Source organism: Psammomys obesus, unplaced genomic scaffold (assembly GCF_907164565.1).
Source record: "Psammomys obesus unplaced genomic scaffold, mPsaObe1.curated_primary_1811, whole genome shotgun sequence".
Taxonomy (NCBI): Eukaryota; Metazoa; Chordata; class Mammalia; order Rodentia; family Muridae; genus Psammomys; species Psammomys obesus.
In genome coordinates, this window is record NW_026589137.1 from 9263404 (window position 1) to 9290627 (window position 27224).

Below are 27224 nucleotides of genomic sequence, written 5' to 3' on the forward strand. Positions count from 1 at the left end.
ATAGATAGATAGATAGATAGATAGATAGATAGATAGATAGATAGATAATTATCATAATTTTAAGACTAGAGGGCTTGAAGGTTGTGTCCCTGCATGAGAAAGTTCCAAAGAGACAGCCAAAATTTATCTTTGAGACTGAGTATGTCTGAATTGGGCCATATCAAGCCTAACTTTTCTGGTCCCCTCCATCACTTTGCTTCATCCAGTCCCACATATTTTCAATAGTCAATACCCTTGAAACAATGTTGTCTGCCAAAGAACTGTGGATGTGAAGCATTTCAGAGCTATCCAAACTTGCTATTTATTCCTCCTTTTTATATCTGTTTACACTCCCCATGTTGCCTGTGTTCTATTATGGAGATAAGAGAAGTATTCAGACTAGGTCCAAAGGACATGCTGGTGAAGGGTAAGACTTCCTGTATTTTAGCTGGAACACACACAGGCTAGGCTTTCCCTGACTGCCAATCCTATGCTGGTCCTCTGCTTTTCTTATTGAGCAAGAGTTGGGTTTGAAGAAGCCTCTATGAGTAGGTAGATGGTTCTCTTTTTATATGTACCAAATACATCACTTTCATGACCTTATTGGTTTTAGCTCTGCACATATTTGATCGACCGTTGAGTCACATATCAATTTTTACCACCAGTCTGTCCACAACATGGGATCAGGGACCACATCTTTTTTTTTTTTTTTTTTTGTTTCTCAGCAAATCTCCATCACTTGTCACCAATGTCTGTCAAATGCTGAGTGCTAACCAGCATTTGGTCAAATAACTTAAGTAAATGTTTGTGGCCAGGAGGTTCTTTGAACAGAGGAATCTTACTTCCTTGGGCAGGAGAATGGTGGAAATGTATTTGTGAGGGGCAAAGTGATTCATATCTCTCTACTTTCACCACAAAGTACATATCTTATTCTGTGACTCCACAATCCAGCTTTGAGAAGGAAGTCCCCAGGCACAAGTATCACTCAACTCTGATAGTAGTACCATTACCTAGAATGTTTGGGAATGGCTGAAGCTGAAGGCTTCCTTTGACAACTTACTATGTCCCTATTATTTCAAATCCACTATCTGATCTATGACAGGTATTCATTAGTAGGAACAAATCCATCTTGCTCCTTGGAGCCTAAGGAAACTGTAAGCAAGCTGTGAAGCTGGAATGGTAAGGGAAGGGAATGACTTGGGAGATACATTTTTTATTACATTTGAAACTCAGACATAGTAGTACAGTTATTGGGTCATAATTGTCCTGAGAACCTGCCAAAACAGCGCTCTGCTGATTCTCAAAGAAAATGACATGGGAGGTGGGGAGAAGTAAGGGCTCTGTAGAGAAGCTGGAAATGGAACAGCTACTGTTCTGAGGGAACATCACTGAAGCCGAAGTGATGATTCTTTTGTAGCATTTTCAATCATCCATTTTTACTTACTTTTTAAACCTTGATTTCCACATACACCACAGTTCTTCTATTGATTTTGTAATTATTTTCCTGAATTCTTACGTGATTTTAATGTTAAAAATAACAGCAGAATTGAGATTCTAACTGGCTTTGTTAGAAAAGCCATGCCTTTCACACATGGCTCAAGTTCTGATGCACAGGAACAAGAGCCAAAACCTCGAATGCTCTAACCATATCAGATCCACAGTTGCCACTAATCAGAATAATGCTTATTCCCAGAGCCAGCGATTTCCAGTGAGAACATGTTACTCTCATAAACTTGTGAGCTAGATAAAGCTCTTGGCTTGAGTATCACTAATTTCATTTTCATGCTTATGTTTGCCATCACTCACTGAGAGACGAGAACAAGTCAGCTATGATAAGGGCTGCAAACTCTGCTTTAGCGTTGTGCATTGTAGCAGTAAATTTTACCATAAATGAAATGCATCAATAATTTAAAGCTATTACAGAGGAAACACAAAGCTACAAATGAGCCTGTGATGGAAGATAACTTGGTTATTTGCTTAGTTGGACCTTTGGCTTGGTATATTTTTCACAGTTTACAAGGTGATAGTTCCCCACAGGCCTAAAGATTGGATTTATAATACCAGTTTAGGAGCTCAATGCAGCTGATGAAATCAAACTTCAAATGTACTGGAAAAGAGTGACAATTTCTCCTTTTAGAAGCATGAAATATTTTAGGGCACAAGAGTACATTTTGGGGGTCGTCTAGTCTCACTTGCCTTGTAAAACAAAAACTTCATAAATTGTGACCATTTCTAAGGACAGAAAGCTATTGTTCTGTATTGTCTTTTAAACACGTACATGCACACACACACGCACACACTAATATCAAGTTTGGGAAACTAATTTATACATACATAAATATACAGAGATACATATAGAGATATATAGAGATACATAAATATATGCTCTTAAATAGGGTCATACAACCCATTATTCTGTGATCTACTTATGTTGACTTCAAATCTGTTCTGAAAATTTTCTCTCCAGTAGTTCTGGACCACTGTTCAAGAACTCAAAAGAACAATGCAAACACTGTTTTACAGGATCAGCCTTCAGATAACTGGATACGCTTTTAATGGTTATTTCTAAGCCATATCTTCTCTTTTCCAGAAGAAGCAACCTCAAATAATCCCTCCATTATTTTCCATTTTAGTCATCTTTCCCTAAGCACATACAATTTTTGAATATCCCTCCCAACATATAATGTCTGGTTAGAAGAAAATTCAGATAATGTCTGACCACTGAGGAATATATAAAAAATAATTTTATTAATTTCATCCCACAACTCGATGTCATTTTATCAAAAGAAAAGTTTGCTAGGTGGTGCTTTGTATCAGTCCTTGTTTGTATCCACCAACAATAATTTCTAACAAGTGCTGAAAATTTACTCTAATAGTAATTTTCTGTCCTTTTTGGGTATTAACATTAAGTTAATTATTGATTTATATTTTCTGATATATACTCCTTCATTTTTGCAAAAATCAGGACAATATTTCCTTGTCTTTAGCCTTCTGGCTTTTCTTCCATTTTCCAAGAACTTTCCAGGTGGTAGTGACTCATTTGGAGAAAACGGCTTCTTTTACTTGGACCTTTCAACAGCATTGTTTGTAACGGTCAGGGGCCATGACTAGGAAAGTTGTTTCTTGGAAAAGGTGTATTTGAATTGAGCAAATCAGAGGGTGAAAGTTAGGATGGCAAATAAATGTGTTCTTGACAGAGGCCTGGCTTAAAAAGAGAGCCAAGTCTAGGAAGGCAGTTTTCTCTGAACCATGGCGCAACAAACATTTAGATGGACTGCCTGTCTTTCTTCCCTTCCCCTTATTTTGGCTCTATGTTCTCCTCATTGCTGCGCTTTGACTCCTCTGAGCTGAACTTGGATGGCTACAGCCTCAGCACAAAAGTGGCCAGAAAAATGCACAGCTGCCTCTGAATTTCCATTCAGGTCCTAGGTCAGGAGCTATTCATGAGTTAATAAAGGAAATGTTTTCAATAAATTAATAAAGTATTTTAATCAATATAATTTATGAATATAGGTCCTATATATTTATATTATATATACATATGTATATATTTGAAAAAGAGGAGGCATTGATTACATAGATAAACAATAGACAAGAATACCTCAAAGCAGTAATTCACTGCAATCCTGAATATAACATATTTCTTTGAAAACCTAATATAAATCCTGTTCTGTATTAGATATTAAGAAGATATAGAGGCATAATATTAAACACATTGCAATAAATATTTTAAATGGTAGATTTTAAATATTTTAAGTGGTAGATTTATAAACATATTTTCTTTAACAACATTTGAACCCAAAATATACAAATGAATTTTTTAAAAGGTTAGCCTCCAATGACTGGAAAATAAAATTCATCCAAACTCTCTTGCAACTCTGTGTTAGTTAAATGACCCTTGGTCTACTGTAAATGTGAAGAAAACAAAACTGGAAAGCTTGTACTTACTTTGTCTCCTGACCAAATATTGTGGGTGGTTCTGCAGCAAATACAATAGGCCTGATAGTTTTTGAGATTAAGAAATTGAATCATTCACACTAAGTCCAGCTAAGTTTCTTGTCCCTTCAGCATGAATCTTATGACTTACTTAGGTAAGTCCTGTAGTGAGAAGCAGGGTGAGGTCCTCGAACAAGTAGATCTGCTGCTGAAAGCTGGTCTCTTGATCCCAGCAGCCCATTCAAAGAGGCAACACTGCATTGCTCAATGTGGAAAGGTTTGAGTTGAGTGACTTCCAGTTGATCATACTGGTTGCCATTTTATGAAGTCTATTTCTGTCTTGTGCACATCCCTCAATTTTCATTCCTGCTGAAACTTGCCACTATCTATGGTATGTTTATCGGTGTGGAAGGTAGCATGAATTTAGAGAATAGAAAAGAAAGGCCCTTTCATGAGGAGGGAGAATACTTTCTTATTTTGCAATTGTTGTTGTTGTTGTTATTATTACTATTTACAGTTTATTCACTTTGTATCCCTGCTGTAGACCCCTCCATCTTCCTCTCTATGTCCCTCCCCTAGTCCACGAAAAGAGAGGTCCTTCTCCCTTTCTATCTGACCCCAGCCTATCAGTTCTCATCAGGACTGTCTGGGACCCCTTTCTCTGTAGTCTAGTAAAGCCATCTTGCCAGGGGGAGGTAATCAAAGAGCAGGCAACTGTGTTAATGCCAGTGACTGTCTCTGTTCCTCATACTAAGGAACCCATATGGAGACTGGGCTGCCCATGGGCTACTTCTGAACAGGGGGTCTAGGTCTTCTTCATGCAAGGTCCTTGGTTGATCCTTAAGTTCCTGCAGAATCCCCTGAGCCCAGATGTTTTGGCTCTGTTGGTCTCCTTGTGGAGATCTTGTCCCTTCCAGGTCTTTCTGAGTTTTTGATCTTAGCTATTCTGATGAGTATAAGGTGGAATCTTGGTGTCATTTTGATTTGCATTAAAGACATTGAGCTTTTATTTTTTTAATAATTTTTTTTAATTTTATTTTTTCTTATCAGTTACATTTTATTAACTCTGTATCCCAGCCGTGTCCCGATCCCCCATTCCCTCCCAGTCCCTCCCTCCCTCCCTCATCTCCACCGTGCCCCTTGCCAAGTCCACTGATAGGGGGGACCTCCTCCCCATTCATCTGATCCTGTTTTATCAGGTATCTTCAGGACTGGCTGCAAAGCTCTCCTCTGTGACCTAACAGGACTGCTCCTCCCTTGGGGGGTGGGGAGGCCAAAGAGTCAGTCATTGAGTTCGTGTTAGAAATAGTCCTTGTTCCCCTCACTATGGGAAGCCAATTGGTTACTGAGCTTTTATTTAAGTGTTTCTCTGCCATTCAGTATTCCTCTGTTGATAATTCTCTGTTTAGCTCTGTACCTCATTTTTTAATTAGATTGCTTAGTTTGTTGGTGTGTAAAATCTTGAATTCTTTTACTCGTTATTATTATTATTTATTACATTTATTCAATTTGTATCCCAGCTGTGGCCCCTTCCCTTGTCTCCTCCTAATTTCACCCTCCCTCCCTCTTCTCCCCCTAAGACCCTCCCATAGTCCACTGATAGGGGAGGTCCTCCTCCCCTTCTATTTAACCCTAGCCTATCAGGTCTCATTAGGACTGGTTGAATTGTCTTCCTGTGTAGAGTGGCAAGGCTGCACTCCCCAGGGGAAGGTGATCAGAGAGCCTGCCACTGAGTTCATGCCAGAGAAAATCCCTGCACCCCTTAATAGGGAACCCACATGGAGACAGAGTTTATGGGCTTCATCTGAGCATGGGTTTTAGGTCCTCTCCATGCAATGTCCTTGGTTGGGGTATCAGTATCTTCAGGGCCCCCCAGGGCTCAGTTTTTATAGCTCGGTCCCTTTTTGGAGCTCCTGTCCCTTCCAGGTCTTTCTATCTCACCCTTCTCTCATAAGATTCCCAACACTCTGCCCAAAGTTTGGCTATTACTCTCAGTCTCTGCTTCAATGCCAAGATCAGTAGAGTATTTCAGAGGCCATCTGTGGCAAGCTTCCTGTCTTCTCCTTATTCTGATGTCTATCATCTTTGTCCTTCTGAATGAGGATTGAGTGTATTCCCTAGGATCTTCCTTGTTGTTTAGCTTCTTTAGAAGTATAGATTTTAGTATGCTTATCCTATATTATGTGGCTAATATCCACTTAAGAGTGAGTATATACCATGTGTGTCTTTCTGCTTCTGGGATACATCACTCAAGATTACCTTTTTGTAGTTCCCACCATTTGCTTGCAAATTTCATGATTTTCATATTTATAATTTCTGAGTAGTATTCCATTGTGTAAATGTACCACAATTTCTGATTCCATTCCTATGCTGAGAGTGATAAATATGGATCTATTTGCATTTTTTACATATAGACATCCAGTTAGACCAGTGCCATTTGTTGAAGATGCTATCTTTTTTCCATTGTATGGTTTTGGCTTCTTCATCAAAAAATCAAGCATCTGTAGGTGTATGCATTTATTTCTTGGTCTTTTATTCAATTCCATTGATCCACCAGTCTGTTTCTATGCCAGTACCATGCTATATTTATTACTGTTGTTCTATAATGCAGCTTGAGTTCAGGGATGGAGATACCTCCAGAAGATCTTTTATTGTACAAGTTTGTTTTAGCTTGTCTAGGTTTTTGTTTTTCCATATGAAATTGAGAATTGTTCTTTCAAGGTCTAAAGAATTGTGTTGGTATTTTGCTGAGAACTGCATTGAATCTGTAATTGTTTTTGTTAAGATGGCCATTTTCACTATGTTAATCCTACCTATCCATGAACATGGGAGATGTTTCCATCTTCTGATACCTTCTTCAATTTCTTCAGAGACTTGAAGTTTTTTTTTTTTCATACAGGTCTTTCACTTGTCTGTAGAACTTTCCCTTACCATCACTCTTAGGTGTCTCATGGCCTCTTTGAGGGTTCTTATGGAAACTTTTGGTAAAGACATAAGCCATGGTCCCCCAATCACATTTGATTGTTTTTTACAGAATTAATTATGTTGGCGAGATGTTAGTAATTCAGGAAGATCCTTTTATGTAGATATTTCACAAAATAGTTTTTTAAAGTACTAATAAGTAGGGAAACCAGGTGCTCTATAGAGACAAAGAAAAATATAATAAATTTCTCTTGCTTATGAACTCTTCCTTGCTCATTCCTTTCCTCACTTTTTCCCTTCCCTAAAATAAGACTTATTCCATATGCCTTATTCAATGACTCAGATTCCATGCATGTGTTATTTGAAGTAGCTATAATGATTTGTCATAAAATACTGGTATTTTTCAAGGTACAGCCATAGGTAATATATCCTCATGTTTTAATCTGAAAGGCAAAATTAAAAAAAAAAAACAATACACAATCAAAGTACATTTACATCATTTATGAGACTAAGAGTCTGTGATGTCTCATTTAAATCACTTGTCCCTGATCACACTGCAGTATGTGACTGAACCTTCCATATTTCACAATTCTGGAAGAGAGATTTGTTAGGAAAATAGCAGTTACTTCTAGGACATTCATAGTAACTCTTTTGGGAATTGTTTAAAGGTGCTTCATCATTCTACTTTCCAAAAGGCATGAAACATTGCTAAATTAGACATTGTCTCAACATATACTCTTTGCTTTCTTCAGATATGGAACAGTTGCTTAATTGGCTCTAAAGTTCTATTGTATAGGACACCTCTCTGTCTCTGCTTATGGTCAACTGACATTGAAGCTTTTTGAAATGTTTGTTTCAAAAAGCTTTGTTTGGAACAAAGGGGTTTGTTCCAACCCCTCTGTTGGTCTGTCTGTCTTGTACTAGTTATAATTTATTGACTTGTTTCTTTCCTAGAACTAGTACCTTCTTCATAGGGATCCAGAAGAAACCAGGTTCAGGGTAAATACCAAGCCCCAGCCATATTGTTCTCTCCAAAAAGAATGAGTAAAGCAGTATTGTACTGAAACCATGAACCTTTGAAGGATGCCTAGACCAGAATCATTTCCAAAAACTAGAGTGAGGCAGGCTGAGTCATCAACCAGTTAAGCAGTTGGAACTAAGAAATAAGCTTTTATTAGGTTTGAAGTAAAGCCAAGGGTCAAAAGGTACAGAGCAACAAGTGTAGGGAATGGCCTGTGAAGTGAAGTGTGTGCATTTTGTGGCATGCACAACTTACACAGACTAAATGTCAAACAGCACACCCCCAGTTATTACAATCAAAATGGTCTCCAAATGTTGTACAACGCCACTGTCCTAGAAGGTTTAAAATGTGAAAGATCATTGGTCTTGAAGCTTTTAGAATTCTCCATTTCCTAAATAATTCTCTAAGCTGCAGTCATGGAATAATAAGCATAGATACCTGACATCTCACTCTTCCTAAATATTCTTTCACATTAGCTCACCACTTCCATTAAGTTTAATGGAATTTCCAGAATTTCTTCATATGCCATATGTATAAACTGATGTGTGCTCTCTGCTCCTGATTTTCAGTTTTGAATACTATGTGGATTACATCTAAATTGAAAACAATTGTGAACACCCTTTTGCTTTTGGTAGCTGCTGCATTCTAAAGCATATGAATACAATATATGCTCTTGTTGCTTATCTGTCATTTTTTCATTTCCTTTTATTTTCCTGCTTTCATTCAACTATATCCTTTATATTGGAAGTAAATGGTGGATGAAATGATATATCCAAAAGCCAGGAAAGAAGAAGCAGGAGAGAAACTTGGCCAGGGCAGTTTAGTGACTAAATGAACCATGGTTAAAAAAAAGAAAGAAAGTGATTATTATAATCTGAAATATAGAAGAGGAGAGGAGAGCATGTGTAACACAGCATTAATATTGCTTAAATGCTAGTCACGCCTCTTTTCTGTTTCAGAGCACAACAATAATACAGGCATGCTCCAAGCCTTCCCCTTCAGGCACACTCCATACTCTACCATATTCTTCACTGCTCTATGACATTGTAAGCCTTAATGACTAGGCTTCATTTTTAATTACAGTGGTGCTTGGCCAGCTGAGTATAGGCAGGGATGAGAAAGGTGAGTGAAATGACATTGTCTACTCCCTGGCACCCTGCCTGAGAGGTCACTGACCATTTCTACTGAAGGTCATGACCCCTGACAGTGAGTCCCCTTCATTTAACTGTCATTCTCTCCTCCTCTGGAGTTCTAACAGCTGCCCCTCTTCCTTTAGACCTAAAATGGGTAATGGACCCCACTGTCAATGTCCCTGTGATACTACAGTGTCTCCTCTGATTTCTTTGTATTCTTCCTCCACTTCTGCAATCTGTCCTCTTTGCTATACTGTACTTAGTGTATCCACTCTCTGTTTCATATGTTTTCTACAGAAATCCTGGCTAAAATGTTATCAAACTTCTTGATATGTTTCTTCCTTTATGTTTTAGGGCAGGGAAAGTAGGATACAAAGTCGCAAAGGAGAACATAATATGTAAGGAAATGTAGAAGGTTTATGGCCATTGCTATGCTATCTGGTCACACTGAGGAAAAAAAAAAGCTCCTAAGTAAAATAAGTAAAATCTCAGAACATTTATGATAGCACTGCATACACTTTACCAATTGAACAGTTATGCTTTTTGTCCTATTCACAATCAGCCATGAGAAATGTTTAGAGGCCATGACTCTTATGCCTACTCCTTCTTGCATAGTTAGTATCGTTGTTAAACTCAGCAACCTGGGAGGCAATGGCCTGAGGCACACTCAGGTCTCTGCTTTGCTGTAAATCAGTTTTCACTCCTTTGCTTCCCTTGGACTTCTTTTGCAGAGAATGAGCTTATATCCTTTTGCTTCCCTTGGAGCAGAGTCTCAGGAATTCTGAGAAGGGAGGTACAGTTAAGCCTCTGGGATTCTACAACAGCTGCCAGCACTCTGGCTAGTGTGTATCTGCTCCTTAACTGTTTCCAAGCTGGAATGTTTCATACTGCCAGAGCTAGAAGCGTTCATGGAAATCAACCAGCCCAGAGACTCTCAGAATCTCTAAGTGGGCTTCAGGGACATTCTTGGCAACCCCCCCAAATCCCCAGTTATATTAAACCTTAACTATTTAGGCACACTTTTTTTCCCCCTTGGGAGAAGACATAGCTTTTCTCAAATTCTCCCAAAAGCTCATAACACAAAGAAAACCTAAACCTTGAAAGAAAGACAGGAGATTTTCTTCTTTTTAAAGACATAGATTTATTTATTTATTACTCTTTTAGATTACACAACTTTGCCTTTAATGTGTTGCGCACATAGCAGGCAACAAATAACTGTTATGTACAATAGATTACTGCAATAGGTCCTTCAAATGTGCTCTCTCATTTTTAATTTACCTTCCTAAACAGAACCTGGAGTTGTGTGGGGCCCAGGGCCAATCTTAGAGTTTAATGGTGCCAAGGGATCAGGCAGGGTTTTTCCACCCCAGTTCTTTCTGATGAATGGAGTTCTGTCTCTTCCCTGTTTCTCTGAGCCAACTTGTCTCCAGGGCCCTGTGGAAGGGCAGGTGTCAGTCCTGGGCATGGACTCAGCAGCCTAACTCCAGCACCTCTGCAGCTGTTCTCATGCCTTAAAGCTCTCCAGTGGGGCTGATATAGACTGTTGGGAAAATGGCAAAAAAATCTGAGGAAAAAAAAAAAAAGACTTTTCAGTACTGAGGGGTTACCAGGCTTCCAAGTGTCTGGCATTACCTAAAATCGTGTGATTCAATCATATACCAGTGCTTGATAAAATACAGTAGAATGTCTTATTTCTTTCTGTCTCCTCTTTGTGCTTCCTCTTTTTTAAACCAGTGCTATCCCAAGGCTCCTACTGTATTTTCTTACCAAGGACTTCCCTGTCTAGTGCAGAAAAGGCCTTTGCTGCCTGCCGCAAACACTGTGCATCAGACTGGAATAAGTATCAGCTGTGTCACTAACTAGAAATGTGACCTGTAAAAATCACTTAACCTCAATGGCCTTTTTTTTTTTTTTTTTTTTTTTTAGTTTTTTGCTTTATTACCTAAAAAGGAGGTTAATGAACCAAATGAAGTAACGAAAGTGCAAGCACTTGGCAAATGTAAACTAGCAACAGCTACATAACGCAACTGTGTCCTTCCATCATGCAGAGACAATTACTGTAGAGTGAAAAGTGGATAAGTTTGAGTGTCAATATCTCAACTGAAATCTGACTTCCTAGATTTCAGTTCTGAAGACATTTAAGAATGGTGTAAACAGAGTGACTGTTGGCTGTTAGGCTAGGAAAACAAGTGGAAAGATCAATTGACCTTAAACACAATATACTCTTAAATTTTCTTACAGTATTTTACTACGTGAGTCCTATGGGAAGGTTTTCTGAGGACCAGTAACTATATCAGTCAAAGATTGAGATCTAATATGCTGTAGTGTTGGGGGATCCGAGTGAGCTAGTTCAGTATTACTTGCCAGAGGAATAAGTAAATTTGCTACAGAAGGGTTGGAAATTCCCAGAGAATGATACAAATAGTAGGAAAAGGATATCAATTCCCTCCTCCACAATCAGTCATCAAGATTGCTGTTAAGGCCATGGGATTGGTCACAAGCTAAAACCTACCACTGCCATGATATAAAACGAGGGAAGTAAAAGACATGGACAGTGTTCTCAAGATATAGTTGAAATGGCGGTGGTAATGGCTCAGTGGTTAAGAGCACAGTCTTCTCTTTCAGAGGTCCTGAGTTCAATTCCCAGCAACCACATTGTGTTTCAAAGCCATCTAATATAATACATACATTTTAAAAGCAGGTATAGTTGAAAGAGAGAGAAAGGAAAACAATCCATGGAAAGTGTAAAGTGCTTTGAAAAGTTTTTAGTTGAGAAAAGGATTGCATTGTTTTTAAGCAAGTGGTTGGAAAAACAACCCAATCTTTATATTATAACTTTCTCTAAACTAGGCCCTCTCAGAATTACAAATGATTTAGTTCAACCAGATAGAAATTACCAATCAAATATACTAAGCACACACACACAAAAAAATCACCATAAGGGAGAATTAAGGGAAACAACATATTTAGATGCCATGTGTTTCAGACATTAGCACTATCAGAGACACAGCAGAAATTAGTTTACTCTGAATTGGTCAAAGGAATAAAATAAAGATACTAGAAACCATGGGCCATTCTAGAAGCTGTGAAAGGAAAATGTTCAGAAAAGACTTACTCACCTTATGACCATTGAAGCTGATGTGTTTAAATGAAGCCAGAAAGTGAAACTGGATTGAACAATCTGCAAGTTGTTGATCTTGGCACAAGCAGCCTTGCTGGAGTGGGATGTAGATGGAAACGTGATTACATTGGGTTGGGAGAAGAATTAGAAGTGGGGAAAAGAACATAACATTAGATACAGTCATGAAGCAAAATTCTGAGTTCCATAATGTTTTTACATGTGTATTTCATATTGTTTGGCCATATTCAACATCTATGCCTGTCTTTTGTTCACCCTCAGTGTTCTTTACTGAGCACTTCCCTTTTCCTAAAGAGTCTTCCTCCCAGAAAGGTTTCAAAAACAGTAAAAAAAAAAAAAAAAGTAAAAATACAAGTATCATTGTTTCTATTTTCTCAAAGGCTTTAGGGAAGTGCAAACATTGAGTAAAAAAAAAAAAAAAATTGTGCCAAAAAAGAGGCATTTCCCTGGCCAAAGAAAAAGTTGTTGTGAAAAGCCCACAAGCAAAACTTCAAGATAATCCCAAGTAAAAGAGTCTGACAAGAAAAGCTGGGTCACCTAGAAACGTTGCACAGTTTAAGAAGCGAAGTCAGTGTCAACCTCCGACCTGAGGCAGTCTAGAGCTGGCAGACAGAAAATGTTCCAGGATGAAAGTGGCAGTCACTTCTAGAAAACCTCACTGGTGATGTTTACCAAATCTTTTATTAACTCCCTTTGCAAAGCTTGTCAACCACACTCTATGGCCAGGCCACATTGTTGGCAAGAATGAGAAATCAATGAGGTGTGTCTGCCTTGCCACAGTGGTTCCCTCTTCCTCACCACTGGGGACAGCCCTCCTCATAGACATTCTTTGCCCTTCGCTTCACCCTGATTTCTACCAGGAGGCAATTAATTGGATGTTTTGTCTGTGTAGCAGGTTAGCATAATGGATTCAGGCAATCGTGCTGTGCAGCATTTTGGGAGGGGTAAAATAATTTATTATAGCCAATAAGATGTAGCTCTGTTTCTCTAAGGCTGTTAAAAAAATGGCATACTCCAGCTCTTGTCCTTTGTTCTCACAGCTACCTCTGCCTAGACCATCTCCCGTTTCCATCAACCAGTATCCGGTCTGTGCTTCCAGACTCAGTTTGTGAGCTGTCTTCTTTGTCAAGTCTTTGTCAGCTTTCTGCATAAAACATTTTTATTGATAGAAATAACCATTCACAGAATTCATAAACACATTTTATTCCAGTTTATCATGCACTTTGACCATATGTTTTTTTTTTCACTGTCCCCCACTAGTCACATTCTTTGTCCTGCATAGTCTCACTTTTACTTTCTTGTCATGTATATAAATGTGGGAGGCCACAGTGACTGATCTTTATTTTTGTTTCTTTGTCTTCTGTGCTTCCTCTTGCTCTTTCTGCCTCCATAGCAGTGCTAACAACAGCTTGCATTGTATTCTAATTATTTGTGTAGTTCACACGTGCTTATTATGTCGTCAACTGTGAAGGCAGGAGCTCTTTATTGTTTATCTCTGTAGTTCTCACACAGTTCTTTTTCTTTAGAAAGTGTTTAATGATCAATATGGGGGTGTTGAGCTTTCACTAAAACTTTTACACATGCCAAAAGTGAGTGTCACAGATTTACAAATATTCCTGAAGAACATTTCTTTCTGAAGAACTAGGTAAATGAATTATAGAATATGGTAGCAGCAGGCACATGCAAGAATAGCCATTGTCTGTAATATGTGGATAGAGAATCTAATCAACCCTAAATCAAGTCACAGAGGAATTTTCCATTTACAGCTAATAAACTCAGATTGCTTCCACACAATGATTTGTTGTCTCAATTTATCCACATTTCCTTAAATATTTAAGACACTGGACAATCCAAATAATTTATTATTTATGCTAATGTACAACCATGCTGGGGCATCCTTCTCCCTACACATTTTTTTTTTGTAAAGCAAGAGCTTTGAGGTAATAGTTCAATGTTAAAGTGAGTTAATTTTATTGATTTTTGTGATAATAGCTGATTATAAAAATAGATGTCATGCTTATGTGTTCTCTCCTCTGCCTTAAATACTCAAGTATGACTCATACTTGAGCTGATGTCAGCAAGACCTTTATGCTTTGAGGATGGAGTGATATCACAATGAGTGTTCTGTTACTAAATTTGTTGACACTTTATTCTTAAAAAGATTGCCTCAGAAAGCTAATTAGAAAATTATGCATTTGAAGTGTGAGCCAAGGTGGACTTTGTGTCACCATAAAAATTTAAAAATCCAGGATCAATTATTTTATTTAAGATTTGTTTCTTTTTTTTAATGCAAGTCATCTTTTATTTTTAAATAATGGTAAATTAATATATGTACACAAGTGGTTCTGTTTAAACAAATATATAATTTTAACATATAATTTTCTTATTTCTATAATTATTTTGTATACCTATGACCTTGGGATCTCCAAAAGATTCTTTTTTTAAATTAAATTTTTATTTTTTATATTAGTTACAGTTTATTTACTTTGTATCCCAGCTGTAGCCCCCTCCCTCACAGGAGCTCCACAAGGACCAAATATATTGGGGTACAAGGTTTTTTTTCTCCAACCAAGGACCATGCATGGATATAACCTGGAACCCCTGCCCAGATGTACCTCATGGCAGCTCAGTATCCAAGTGGGTTTTATAGTAAGAGGAAGAGGGACTGTTTCTTACATGAACTCGATGGCTGGCTCTTTGACACCCCCCCTCCCCGAGGGAGGAGCAGCCTTGCTAAGCCACAGAGGAGGACACTGCAGCCAGTCCTGATGAGACCTGATGAGCTAGGGTCAGATGGAAGGGGAAGAGGACCTCCCTTATCAGTGGACTTAGAAGAGGGCAGGAGGAGATGACAGAGGGAGGGTGGGATTGAGATTTGTTTCTTATACACCATTATTATTGTCATTTTCTTTTATTTTATTCTTTCCTCCTTTCTCTTCTTCTTAAAATTCTTCCTTATCCTTGTCTTTCCTTCCCACCACACTTTGCGTTTTTCTAATGGATAAGGTTTTTCTTGCCCATGGCTTAAAAATATGGTCAACAAAAAAACTTCATTTTTTCAGCATGACAGTTTAATGTGTATTGGACATTGAATGAGACTAGAGTCCCCTGTCTGCAGTTTTATGGAGTTGTGCTCTCTCAAGCAATTGAATTATTTTGTTCTGAAATGAAGCAGGGATGGTGAGTGCTATTCCCAACTCTTTCATGAGCCAACTGTGTACCCTCGGGAAGCTTTGAATCCTTATGTATTGAGATCCTTAATTTTTAAGATAGAAAATGTTTTTTTCTCATCATATAACAAATATGGGGGCTGCTATGCCTCAACACTGAAAGTATTTAGAAAAGCTGGGAATCCACATACACAAGATATGTTTGTCTATATTTCAAACTAGGGAGCGGGATCACACCAGAAACCTGATGCTGAACAGCTGGATTGCAACATGAATATGTTTGAAGCCAAAACACCATTGTGAGTTTGTCAAAAGCATAGGGAACACTGCATTTCTTATAAGCTCCCCAAAGGGAAGGATAGCCAAAAGCTTTTTGCTAAGCCTGAGAGGAGGGGGAGAGATGGGCTTGGCAGAGAATGGATAAGAGCAAGTACCCTAGAAATCTGTACTGCTTTGTTATCCTAGAATAAGATTGCATGGCATGTGACTGGGAGGAAAAAAAATCATCCATTAAATATTACATTTTTCAACAACTAAGATAGCTCTGTGAAAAACAATGTCTTGATCTGTAGACATTTTTCCCTTTCTTTTTCTGAAGTTTGTGCTTTAGTAACTTTTCAAAGTCTTTGAATGTTAAAGTCTGTTCTCATCTACAACTGATGTTTTCTTTCTATTTTTCTTTTATATTCATTAAAATTCTTTGAATGTTTCTCTTTTCTCTCTTTGGATGCAGTCTAAACAGAAACGACCTAGGCTAAATTTTTATTAGGCCATAAACTCTTAATTAGGATCCACAAGCAAATACAGAGGGAGGGATGAGCTGGGTGTGCAGTCCAGTGGGATGGGCTGGGTAAGTGTCCATGAAAGAACAATCAGGTCTTAAAAGGAAATGCTAATTCCTAAAAGATAAATAAGGACGTTCAAGAATCAGGTATTCTTCCCTCATGGACCAAATTGAAGGCAGCATTAATCAAGAAAACAATGCAGACCCATTTGGTGTATAAAAGTTCAAAGCTTTGGATTGTATTGATTCCAAGACATTCTCAGGGTATCTAGCGTAGGTCTCCAAGCATCTAACTGAACTCTTTTATTGGAACTGATTCCAAGACTACATGAAAAATGCTCTTTGAATTAACTTTGTCAGCTGGAGACTGGGTCGCTTGGATATCATTGTTAATCAATAGTTTCCCCGACTCCTATAGGTTCTCTTGTATTTGAAACTAAGATGAAAGGTGTTCTGTTTCAATGTCTGCCTTACTATCAGACTGTGAGCTCTGGGATGTCATATTCTGTGAGTCATATTCTTCCATCTCTCAATTTTTACCATCTATGTAAGTGTCCATATTACTAGATGGTAAAAGGCACAGTGGATAGTTCTGTTCACTGAGATTTATCACGTTTTACCTGGGTAATTTACTTCTTACTTCTGAGTCTCAGGTTTCTCATCTCTAAAATAGTGAGTACAACACTGTTTTCTGAGTCTCAAATGAGATGACGTATTTGGAGGTACTACATCCCGTCTCAGAGTAAGCATTCAATCAATAGTAGCTCTGGTTGTCATTACATAATTCCGTAATAAATCAATGAAGGTAGACAAACCAGCTGCTAAAGGACATGGGTATATTTGATGAGGATGAGGTTCAGAACTAGGAAGAAGCTTAATAGGAATGACCTTGGCTGTCTTTCAACTCTCCTATACTTCCTGTAGCATGTTGGAGATGATTGGGGGGGCTTAGACAGTAAGAGGTAATCTTTAAATATCTGTCTTTTTGTGTAAGGCTTGCAATCATCTTGGCTGGGGAAAAAGAGGTTGAATAGATCTTGGGTGGAGAATGATGTTATTTATATAAACTTTTTTTTTCTATACGTAACATAGTAACATACTGCTTTCTGCATATAGCAAGCTGTTGTTAGTTTGTGAAGCCTGTGCCTTTGGAAAACCATTGCTAGCAGCTTGAATGAGATTCTTAAAACAATTAGAGGCTTTGAACACTTGCAAGCCAAGGATGGTTTTGACTCCCTGGTTTCTCCTGGGGTTTGCCTGGTGTGCTGGATTGATTATCAGATATAATTAGGGAAGTTGAGAAATGAAGAGCCACAGGGATCAAGATACTTGCCCAGGAACCTTCATTTCTTTGTTCAGAAGGGAACTGGGAGACTGCTTCCACTGTAAAAAAGAAAAAAATTAAAAGTAGCTATGAGTATCACATTCAAAAGCAAGAAGGGTCCTGGAAACACGGTTTTATGGTACCCATTGCTGTTGATGAGGTTTAAAGTGGTCAACATAGATTTTCTTTGTTAGGTTTTCAGTGTGGAATGAAACTCTGGCACATTACACTAAGTATTTTGTTTTAACTAAGAGAACAGTCTTTGTACATCCAAAGAAATATAAAAATAGTCTACCTTTAGAACACATGAATATGAAGAGAGGAGGTTTCAAGTTTGGGTCGGCTACAAGGTTCATTCATCAGAAGCTGAAGACAATCATTCTCACCTCCTTGTCCTAGACCTAAAATTTGCCTAGACTACAACCATTCTGTTTGAGCATCATCTCACTCTTAGTCTTGATTATGTGGAAACAATTTGACTATACATAAAACATGGAAAGGCAATGAGACTTTCATGTTCACTCACTAGGGATCATAGTGCAGACTATGAATGTGGTTGATATTTTGAGAAAAGGAGTTGCCCGAGAGTTAGTGATGGTTTAGATGTAAAGTTATGTCCCTTGTCAGCTTGACATGGAGTTATCATTATGAGGACATCAAGTACTAATCCAGTATTTCTGCTTTCTCCATAGGTCACCTGTCTACATGATTTCTTTGGTGATGATGATGTATTCATTGCTTGTGGTCCTGAAAAGTTCCGCTATGCTCAAGATGATTTTTCTTTGGATGAGAATGGTAAGCATGATCACCGGGCTTTGTTTTGCTTCTGTTCTTCTCATTTCCATCCCTTAGCATTTTCATGAGCTTATGTGATCTTCAAAATATTAAAAAATAGTACCTGATAGGCTGATATTATTAGCATTTTTCCTTTGTATCTGTCTACATGACACACTAAGTGAAAGGTCAATTGGATCTCCCAAAAGTAAAGCCTTCATACTACATTAGACTTTCCATTTACCTCAATAATGACCGTATTTATGGAAACATACTGTATCATATGAGCTAACCTGCACCATCAAGAAAGAGCTTTCATAGTATGAACTACACATATATTGTACATACAGATTTTTTCTAGTCATTCTCTTTTTATGTTTCTTTTTGGAAAGTTTTTTTTTTCAATTCTATTCTTAGTGACAACCCCATTTCTACATTCTTGCATGCTACCCCATTCTCTATGCACTGTGATTCAGGATTCCAGAAGATTGCTTGCCTCAAGAAAGACCTGAACATCTATTAGTTTAAGCTGCAGGTGTATAAAGTTATAAGTGAGCTAGGCCATACAGCAGAATTAGAATGGAATACAGATGGAAAGACATATTAAAAACACATTTCCTTCTCAGGAGGAAAATGTAAGAATACCAGAGTCTCACTAACAGACAACCTACAAACAATTAAGGCATAGTTCTTTGAAAAAGTGGCCATTTCTACAGCTTTTCTTTTAGAAAAGACAAATGATCATGAAATAGCTAACCAAACTCAAGCCCCATCCAATTTCCCATTCCCTCTGCATCTGCAGATCTTGATGGTGATCAATAAAGTTCATCAACCAAAATAAAAAGTGAAACAAATAAAAATGACCTGTCCACTCAATTCAGTTTCCTAAAAAGTTCAGTTGACCAAATTACCGGCCATCTGTCTTTTTAGTGTATGTTTAAGTAGGAGTCAACCAAGCGGTCTCTAAACAGAAATTTGTCTTCCACCCTGTTTATTGATTCTACTTTTCTTTTTTTGATATAATTTTTAAATTTTTTATATTAATTACAGTTTATTTACTTTATGTCCCAGCTGTAGCCCCCTCCCTCATTCCCTCCCAACCCCACCCTCCCTCCCTCATCTCCTCCTTGCCCTCTTTAAGTCCACTGATAGGGGAGGTCCTCCTCCCCTTCCATCTGACCCTAGCTTATCTGGTCTCACCAGGACTGGTTGCAATATCCTCCTCTGTGACCTAGCTAGGCTGCTCCTTCCACGGGGGGTGGGGAGGTCAAAGAGTTAGCCACAGGGTTCATGCCAGAGACAGTCCCTATTCCCTTATTAGGATATCCACTTGGATACTGAGCTGCCATGGGCTATGTTTGAGCAGGAGTTCTAGGTTATATCCATGCATGGTCCCTGGTTGGAGAATCAGTCTCAGACAAGCCTCTGCCCAGATATATTTGGTCCTTGTGGAGCTCCTGTTCTCTCCAGGTCTTACTCTCTCTTCTTTCATGATTCCGTGCACTCTGCCCAAAGTTTGGATATGAGTCTCAGCATCTGCTGTGATAAATATGATTCTACTTTTCATCTCACAAAACAAAATTAAGAAACTGTAGCCACAAGGAGAGCAACAGAACCAGAAAATTTGAACACAGGAGTCTTCCCAGAGACTCATACTCCAACCAAGTACCAGGCATGGAGATAACCTAGAACCCCTGCATAGATGTAGCCCATGGAAGTTCAGTGTCCAAGTGGGTTACATAGTAAAGGGAAGAGGGACTGCCTCTGACATAATCTGATTGGCCTGCTCTTTGATCACCTCCCCCTGAGGGGGGAGCAGCTTTGCCAGGCCACAGAAGATGACAATGCAGCCACTCCTGATGTGATCTAATAGACTAAGATCAGAAGGAAGGAGAGAGGGACCTCCCCTATCAGTGGACTTGGGGAGGGGCATGCGTGAAGAAGGCGGAGGGAGGGTGGGACGAGGAAGGGAGGAAGGAGGGGCTTATGGGGGGGATACAAAATGAATAAAGTGTAAAAAAATAAAGAAAGAAAGAAAAAAAGATCAAAAAAAAAAAAGAAAAAGAAACTGCAGCCAATGAGATGGAGAAATGGATCACCAGTTAAAAGCATTTGTTGCTCTTGCTGAAGACTTAGGTCTGGTTTCCAGTACCCACAAAGTGATTCCATAAATCCAGTTCCAGCGGGTCCAGTACCACCTTCTGACCTCTACTGGCACCAGGAACACATATAGTTCACATACATACATACATACATACGTACATACATACATACGTACGTACATACATACAAAAAATGAAAAACATATTGTAATCATAAGCCACTTAGGTGCATTGGCCTGGGGGATATTCCTTTTTTGAGATGCTGAGAATCTCACTTCTTCCTTCTCCTAAGCTGCTCGTGTCCTTTCATCCCCAGAATGCAGGGTTATGAAAGGTAATCCATCTGCCACAGCTGGCCCAAAAGCTTCCCCAACACCTCAAAAGGCATCTGCTAAGAGCCCAGGCCCAATGCGTCGCAGCAAGTCTCCTGCTGATTCAGGTAACGACCAAGACGGTGAGTGTTCTCCTATTGCTCATGTTGATTTCATTTATGGAGGCTGCATGAGACAAATGATTTATTTCATGGTTACCAGCGTCCCCATGAGCACCAATTCTATTGTTTTAGAGGAATAGAAAATCTTGTTTGGAGACAAATTTATTTGTTCCTCAGGAGCTTTCCACCTTGCTTTTTGACACAGGTTGCTCACTGGGATTTTGGCTTGCTGATTTGGCTAGAAAGTACAGCATGTGCCAGGAATCATCCTATATATGCATCTCCTGTGCTAATAGTATAGGCACATGTACCACCACAGTGTCTTTTTAATATATAACTCTCTCTTTAGCTCTTTTGTCAAAGGACACAAAACAGCAAGATTCTATGAAAGAATTATAATCAGTGGGCTGTCCTTTGTCAAACTTAAACAGCCTTCCTAGGGCGTTTTGATCTTCCTGACAGACTAACTGTTTAGTAGAACTAATATGAACCATACTGCAGGTTTTGTATATATATTATATGCATTTTGAAAGTTGTATTATTAATTGCACAAAATAAAATAATTGGTTTCTTATGACATCATCACATACATATTCTTTAATTTAATTATTTAGAGGTCACATTTAAAAATTAAAAACATAAACTTAATATAGATAGATTTTATTTTCTAATCCATTCAAAGGTAATAATTTCAACACATGATCAATATAAGAAATTGTTGTCATGCTTATCTTTGAAATTGCTCTGTATTTTAGACTTAAACCTGATTAGCCACATTTCAATGTGACTAGTGACTCCTTACTGTACTAAGCACCATAAAATACCTTTCTTTAGCTGAGAGAGATTAGATTCAAGGTAACAATTCTTCACATGAATTAAAAGCTGAGGATGTTGCAAAAACGTGTTCATCATTTCTGTTGTTCATCATAATAGCACTATGAATTAAATTACAAAAGGATAATTATCTAGGATGGTATTTTTAATGTTGAGAGCCTGAGGTACAGTTCAGATTCTGAAGGTCTTCCCAATGTCACACAACTATTTAGTATCCAAGGACCAGAACCAGAACTCCTTACCTCTTAGCAGGCATTCTTTGTATTGTTTTATTTATATGAGACAGGGTATGGGATTCCTAGTGCATTGAATGCAAGAAGTTCTTGTGGATGGTCCTTGCTTCTCAGTGTCCTTTTCCCTGGCCTCATCTCCAAGCCAGGGGTACAGGAATGCCAAGAGATGTTGGGATGTTTTTTGGGTCATTACTTTGTGCTGAATTGAATGCAATGCCACAGGTAAGTCTGTGTTGAGGTTCATAGCTAGTGGTCTGCTGTGAACAGATTCTATTAAGTCCCCTAATGTCACTCCAAGGTGAAATGAATTACTTGGTAGAGCAACAGAAAGATGAGAACGCCCTTCCCCCCACCATTTCTCCATCTTGAGGAAAATTCATTTGTATTAAAATATTGCAAGATTAACTATGGATATACTAAAGTTGTAGACACTTTCCTGGCATAAGTGAAGCTCTAGGTTCCACCCATAAATATTGCAAGGTTGGGTAAATAAATGTGTTTTCCAACAAGGAAGACGCTTCTCCGTTTTTTTTAAAAGAATCCACAACTGTACAAATTCCAAGGTATAGAAAATAGACTTAAAATTCACATTTCAGCTTATAATCTACAATACCTCACAATCTATGTTCGAATTTGGCTTGAGAAACAGATCAATGAGCAAATCCCTGAAGAACTGTTGTTGGGCTCTCAGTTCTTGCTTTCTTGATGGATGAGTCTGGGAAGAGGAACAAAAGCATTTCTGTTTAGCAGAAAAAAAGTTAACCAAAGCCATCCAGGCACAACACCCAAGGGCACTTTGAAATGGAAATGTGACAGCCATAGGTCTGTGTTTTGGCTTTGTTCTGAAGTAAGTCTTGGCCACCTTGGCTACTCTTGGATAGCCTTCCAGAAAAAAAAAAAATTATGCAAGTACAGAGGAATCGGTATATTTAGCCCAAAACAAAAGAAAGGCTAGATCATCTCACCATGTACAAATATGGAACTAACCGAGTTATGGGTTGAGATCTCCCTCTGTAAGGTGATAACAAATGCAAGAAGATAGTAAATCATACAAGAACCACACAGTTGCAGATAAGAGGAAATTGTGGAAAACAATCTGTGATCAAATTCTGAAGCTATGATTCATAAAGGAAGGGGAAGAGTCACATACTTTAGTTTAGGCAAATCTTTTCAAATCTATGTATCATTGTTGATTAAAGAGATATTAGTAACCATTAGGATCATGTGAAATCACATATGATAAAATGTCTCAAAAATAACTACACAACAACTAATAGTGGGTTAGCTGGAATTACTGGATTTGGGAGCAGGGCATAGGTAGGCTGAGATTACTTTTGGTGAGTGTTTCAGTATAAACATATGAAAACCAACAGGCTAGTTTTGAGTGTGTATTGGTATTACAATGGGTGAGCAGGCCAGGAGGAAGTGAATGAGCATTAACGTCAGTTTAATATCCAGTCATCATTGGTTAGAAGCAAGGCACATGCCAAGAAAGCCTTCCTGTTCTGTGCCATTCTGTTCAAATAAACTTCAATTAAGAATATATCATAAAACTTGTATTACTCACTACTTAGACAACTCTTTAATCATACCCAGAGAATGTAGAGAAGTGCATATATGGAGGGTATATTTTTGTGCTACTTCTGAAGTTGGTTGAAAAGAGTTTCTGAGGATAAGGAGAAAATGATCTGGAAGTTAAAGCATAGCTCCGATGTTCAGATCTGTAGCTGGTCTATGAAAACTGACACACGCACATACTTGTGTCTAACAACATACTATCTTTTGGCACAGCTGCTGTGTTTACTCTCAGATAAGCATGCAAATAAATAAGGACAATTTTCATCGTGGAGTAAAGGAGCTACCTTTTGTAGTTGGAGAAAGTAGAATGTACGGAATAGATAGCAACAACATGGGACAAAATACCCAAAATTAATCCAGGAATGTCTCATATCTCAAGTTAGACCATTTTCAGGGAGACTTTGCTGTGTCAGCTTACATAGGTCTCTATGATTCCTTCTCATTCTGGAAGCTTTTGCCAGGTTCTGCTGGGAAAGCCCTTGGGCAATGTAGACAGTCCCTTAACTCTTTCAACTATTAACTCCTTTATTTCCTTCCAACAGAGAATAAATTATTGTTCTGCCTTGTTGTGGAACCTCAGACCCTTGTCTTGCTTAGAGTGTGTCATTTAATTATCAGAAAACAAAGTCTAGTGCTTAAACACTGTGTATCAAAATGTATATCAGACACTGGTAGCATTCTTTATTTGGGGGGATGGCTTACAGAATAAATTAACACAATACTTACATACCCTAGGGTCCTTTCTTTCCTTCCGCATTACCTTAATTGGAGCTATAAACACTACTTGGCTATAACTATATATTTTAAGTTATGTCTGCTTTTACTCTGAATCCATCTCATCCCATCCTAGTCTTATTTCAGAGACTGGAGTAAATCTTAAACTTAAAATTTCAGTTTAAAATGCTCCTGAGACTTTTCTTCAGGAGTCAAACCTAAACTTTAATTTAATTTTTTTTTACATGGATATTTATTTTATTTTATTTTTACTTTTAGGAAATTTAGCTTCTTTCTTTTCTTTTTTTTTTTCTTCTTTTTTTTTTGGTTCTATCAAGAGGTCATAGGTACTCTTTTTTTAATTCTTTCTTAATTACACTTTATTCACTTATCCCCCCTGTGGTTCCCTCCCTCCTCCAACCCCAATCCCAATTTTATAAACGCAGGACTACTGAGTAGCTTCCCCAGCCCTTAAATTGTTGGAAAAGCCCAAAGATACTGTTAAATTGCTCACATTTTCCTTAAATTTGCAATCTTCAAACTGTCAAGTGCTGGGATTACAGGCCTATCACGCTACCCTAGGTCCACCCTAAATTCCTTACTAGGTCACACAAGAGACCCAGAAAAATCTGAGTCATATCCTTAGTCGTCAGCTGTGTTTATTTGAACATTCTTCTTGCCCCCCTACCCTTGAGCCAATGTGAACTAGTGCTTTGGAAACACATTGTATTCTTTCACACCTTCTTGTCTTCTGGTGAAATTCTAATGCCTACAATACCTTTTCTTTCCTCTTTTCTTAGTTAGTTTCAGTTTATTTTCTTTTTTATGTAGTATTTTATTTTTATTAGTTACAGTTTATTCCCTTTGTATCCCACCTGTAGCTGCCTCTCTCATCTCCTCCCATCCCCCTCCTGCAAGTCCACTGATAGGGGAGGTTCTCCTCTCTTTCCATCTGATCCTAGTCTATCAGGTCTCATCAGGAGTGGCTGTATTGTCTTCCTCTGTGGCCTGGTAAGGCTGTACCCCCGTGAGGGGGAGGTGATCAAGGAGCAGGCCAATCAGTTTATGTCAGAGACAGTCTCTGTTTGTATTACTAGGGAACCCATTTGGACACTGAGCTGCCATGGGCTACATTTGTGCAGGGGTTCTAATTTATCTCCATGATCAATTTATTTTCTTGAACATAGCTTAATTGATATGAACTTATTTAAAACACACATTAGAGTTTAGTTAGCTACAGAGTTTGCCATAATTATAATAATTTATTGTCAGAATAACTGGGACTCCAAAATAAAGTTTCCAACCATTAGCAAAAACATTCTACTTCCTTCCACGTCTTTCCTCATCCAGGCTCTGGCAGTCATGAATCTACTTTTCAGTCTCTGGAAATTTACCTAGTCCAGATTCAGTTTTCAAATTACTTAGGTGCTGCTCCACATTTACTTCCAAGTCTCCTTATTTCATATTCTGTCTTTTGGGCTCTAAAGCCTTCATCTTCATACTTACTTTACCTAATCCTTACTTTCCTCTCCCTAGGAAGTTATGTATTCATTTCTCAAACCCCAATATTTAATATTTACCTGGCTCATGGGTTAGCCATTGGCTAACAGTATAAATGAGACGGATGAAAGCTTCTCAAGGACTAAATGAAAAATAACTAAATATACACATAAAATCAGTCAATGGATGCCCAAGTGATCATTTTTTTCAGCTCATTTGAACATGAATAATCTCCGCAATCTCTACAAACATGAACCTTCTTTGCTTCTGTTTCTTCCATTGATGGGTATGCTTTAAAAAGGAGGGAAACATTATCATAAGTTGTGGAGAGGAGGTATATCTTTAGGGAATATTCATGATACAGAAGTTTAAATCATATTCATGGAACTAACCACAATATTCTTAGACTATCTTTTTTCGTAAGTGTTCTCTCTCCTTCTGCCCCACACCAATATATACCTCTGAGCTACTCCCATGTGTTTTAACAGCATACTTCAGAATATCTTTCTAACAATAGAGGTCTTATGATAAAAAAATATTTCAGCATAAGAAAGCAGAACATCTCATGAAAAAATTAATTATCCCATTTTGATATAATGCCTTTCTTGTATTTATATTAAAAGTACTCATTATCAAAGGGCTAAAAAACATGTTGAAATTACAATAGAGTTACCGAGCTGTTAAAAACTCAGTCATCTCATTTCTATGATGTTTTGACAGGCTGGTGTTGCACCCTGATGTTCACCATTATCTAGAATTAATTTCCATTTCCCTATGCCTTTCACTGTGTTCTTGGTCTTTTATTCTAATCTCTTTTTCTTTCTTGCTTCCATTCCAGATCTTCCACTATCTATCTTTTGCTCCATTTTTTTTTTCCATTGAAGCTCTTCTTTAAAAATTACTTTCTGCTTCTCCAATTTACTTCAATCTTCTTTCTGACTAGTCTACTTTGTGTTTCTTTCCATTGTTTTCACCCTGGACACAGTAGGAAAGGGTTAAAGATTTATAGGTGGGTCTGTTCTAAATCATTTTCATTCAACTGACTCCAAAGGAGATATGTCCTAGCCCAAAGTACCCATATTTCTTTCCCTAAATATAAGGTACATACATTCTCTGTATCTTACCTTTCTTATCTCCAAACTTAAGGTAAAATAATAATTTCTAAAACTGTCTCCCAGAGATGTGAGGATCAAACCTGGTACTTAATATGAAAGGTTTTGAAAAGAAGTAGGTCCCTGTCACTGAGAAGCACTAGGCAGGGTGAGGATTATTGATGCTTTTCTCTGTGCAGGACCACATTAACTGAGGATGGCAGTTTTTTGGGCATTTGAAGAACATGTTTCTTTTCAGTTTGGTTGGATTCCATCAAATCATTTGGTTGACATTTTGCCTTGTTTGAATGTTCTTAGTGTCTTAGGAGGAGAGAACCTGCTTTTTTATATGCTGATGGTTTTTATTCTGTCCTTTTCTCTTGCCCCGGGTTAGCAAATGGAACTTCCAGTAGTCAACTTTCTACACCCAAGTCGAAGCAGTCTCCTATCTCTACACCCACGAGCCCTGGAAGTCTGCGGAAGCACAAGGTATTATGTCTCTTATACCTTACTAAACCACTTTGCACTTACAGTTTCTTAAAAGGCTGGATAGCATA

The 27224-nt window shown here is 38.1% G+C and overlaps 1 protein-coding gene across 1 annotated transcript in view; it reads left to right on the forward strand.

Moving 5' to 3' along the window:
* Dcx (doublecortin) overlaps window positions 1-27224 on the forward strand; it is a 74280-nt gene that overhangs the window by 38082 nt on the left and 8974 nt on the right. The window contains exons 4-6 of the mRNA XM_055604963.1: window positions 18101-18203; window positions 20601-20738; window positions 27062-27156. Coding sequence (XP_055460938.1) covers window positions 18101-18203; window positions 20601-20738; window positions 27062-27156 — 336 coding nt within the window. The remainder of the gene's footprint in view (window positions 1-18100; window positions 18204-20600; window positions 20739-27061; window positions 27157-27224) is intronic.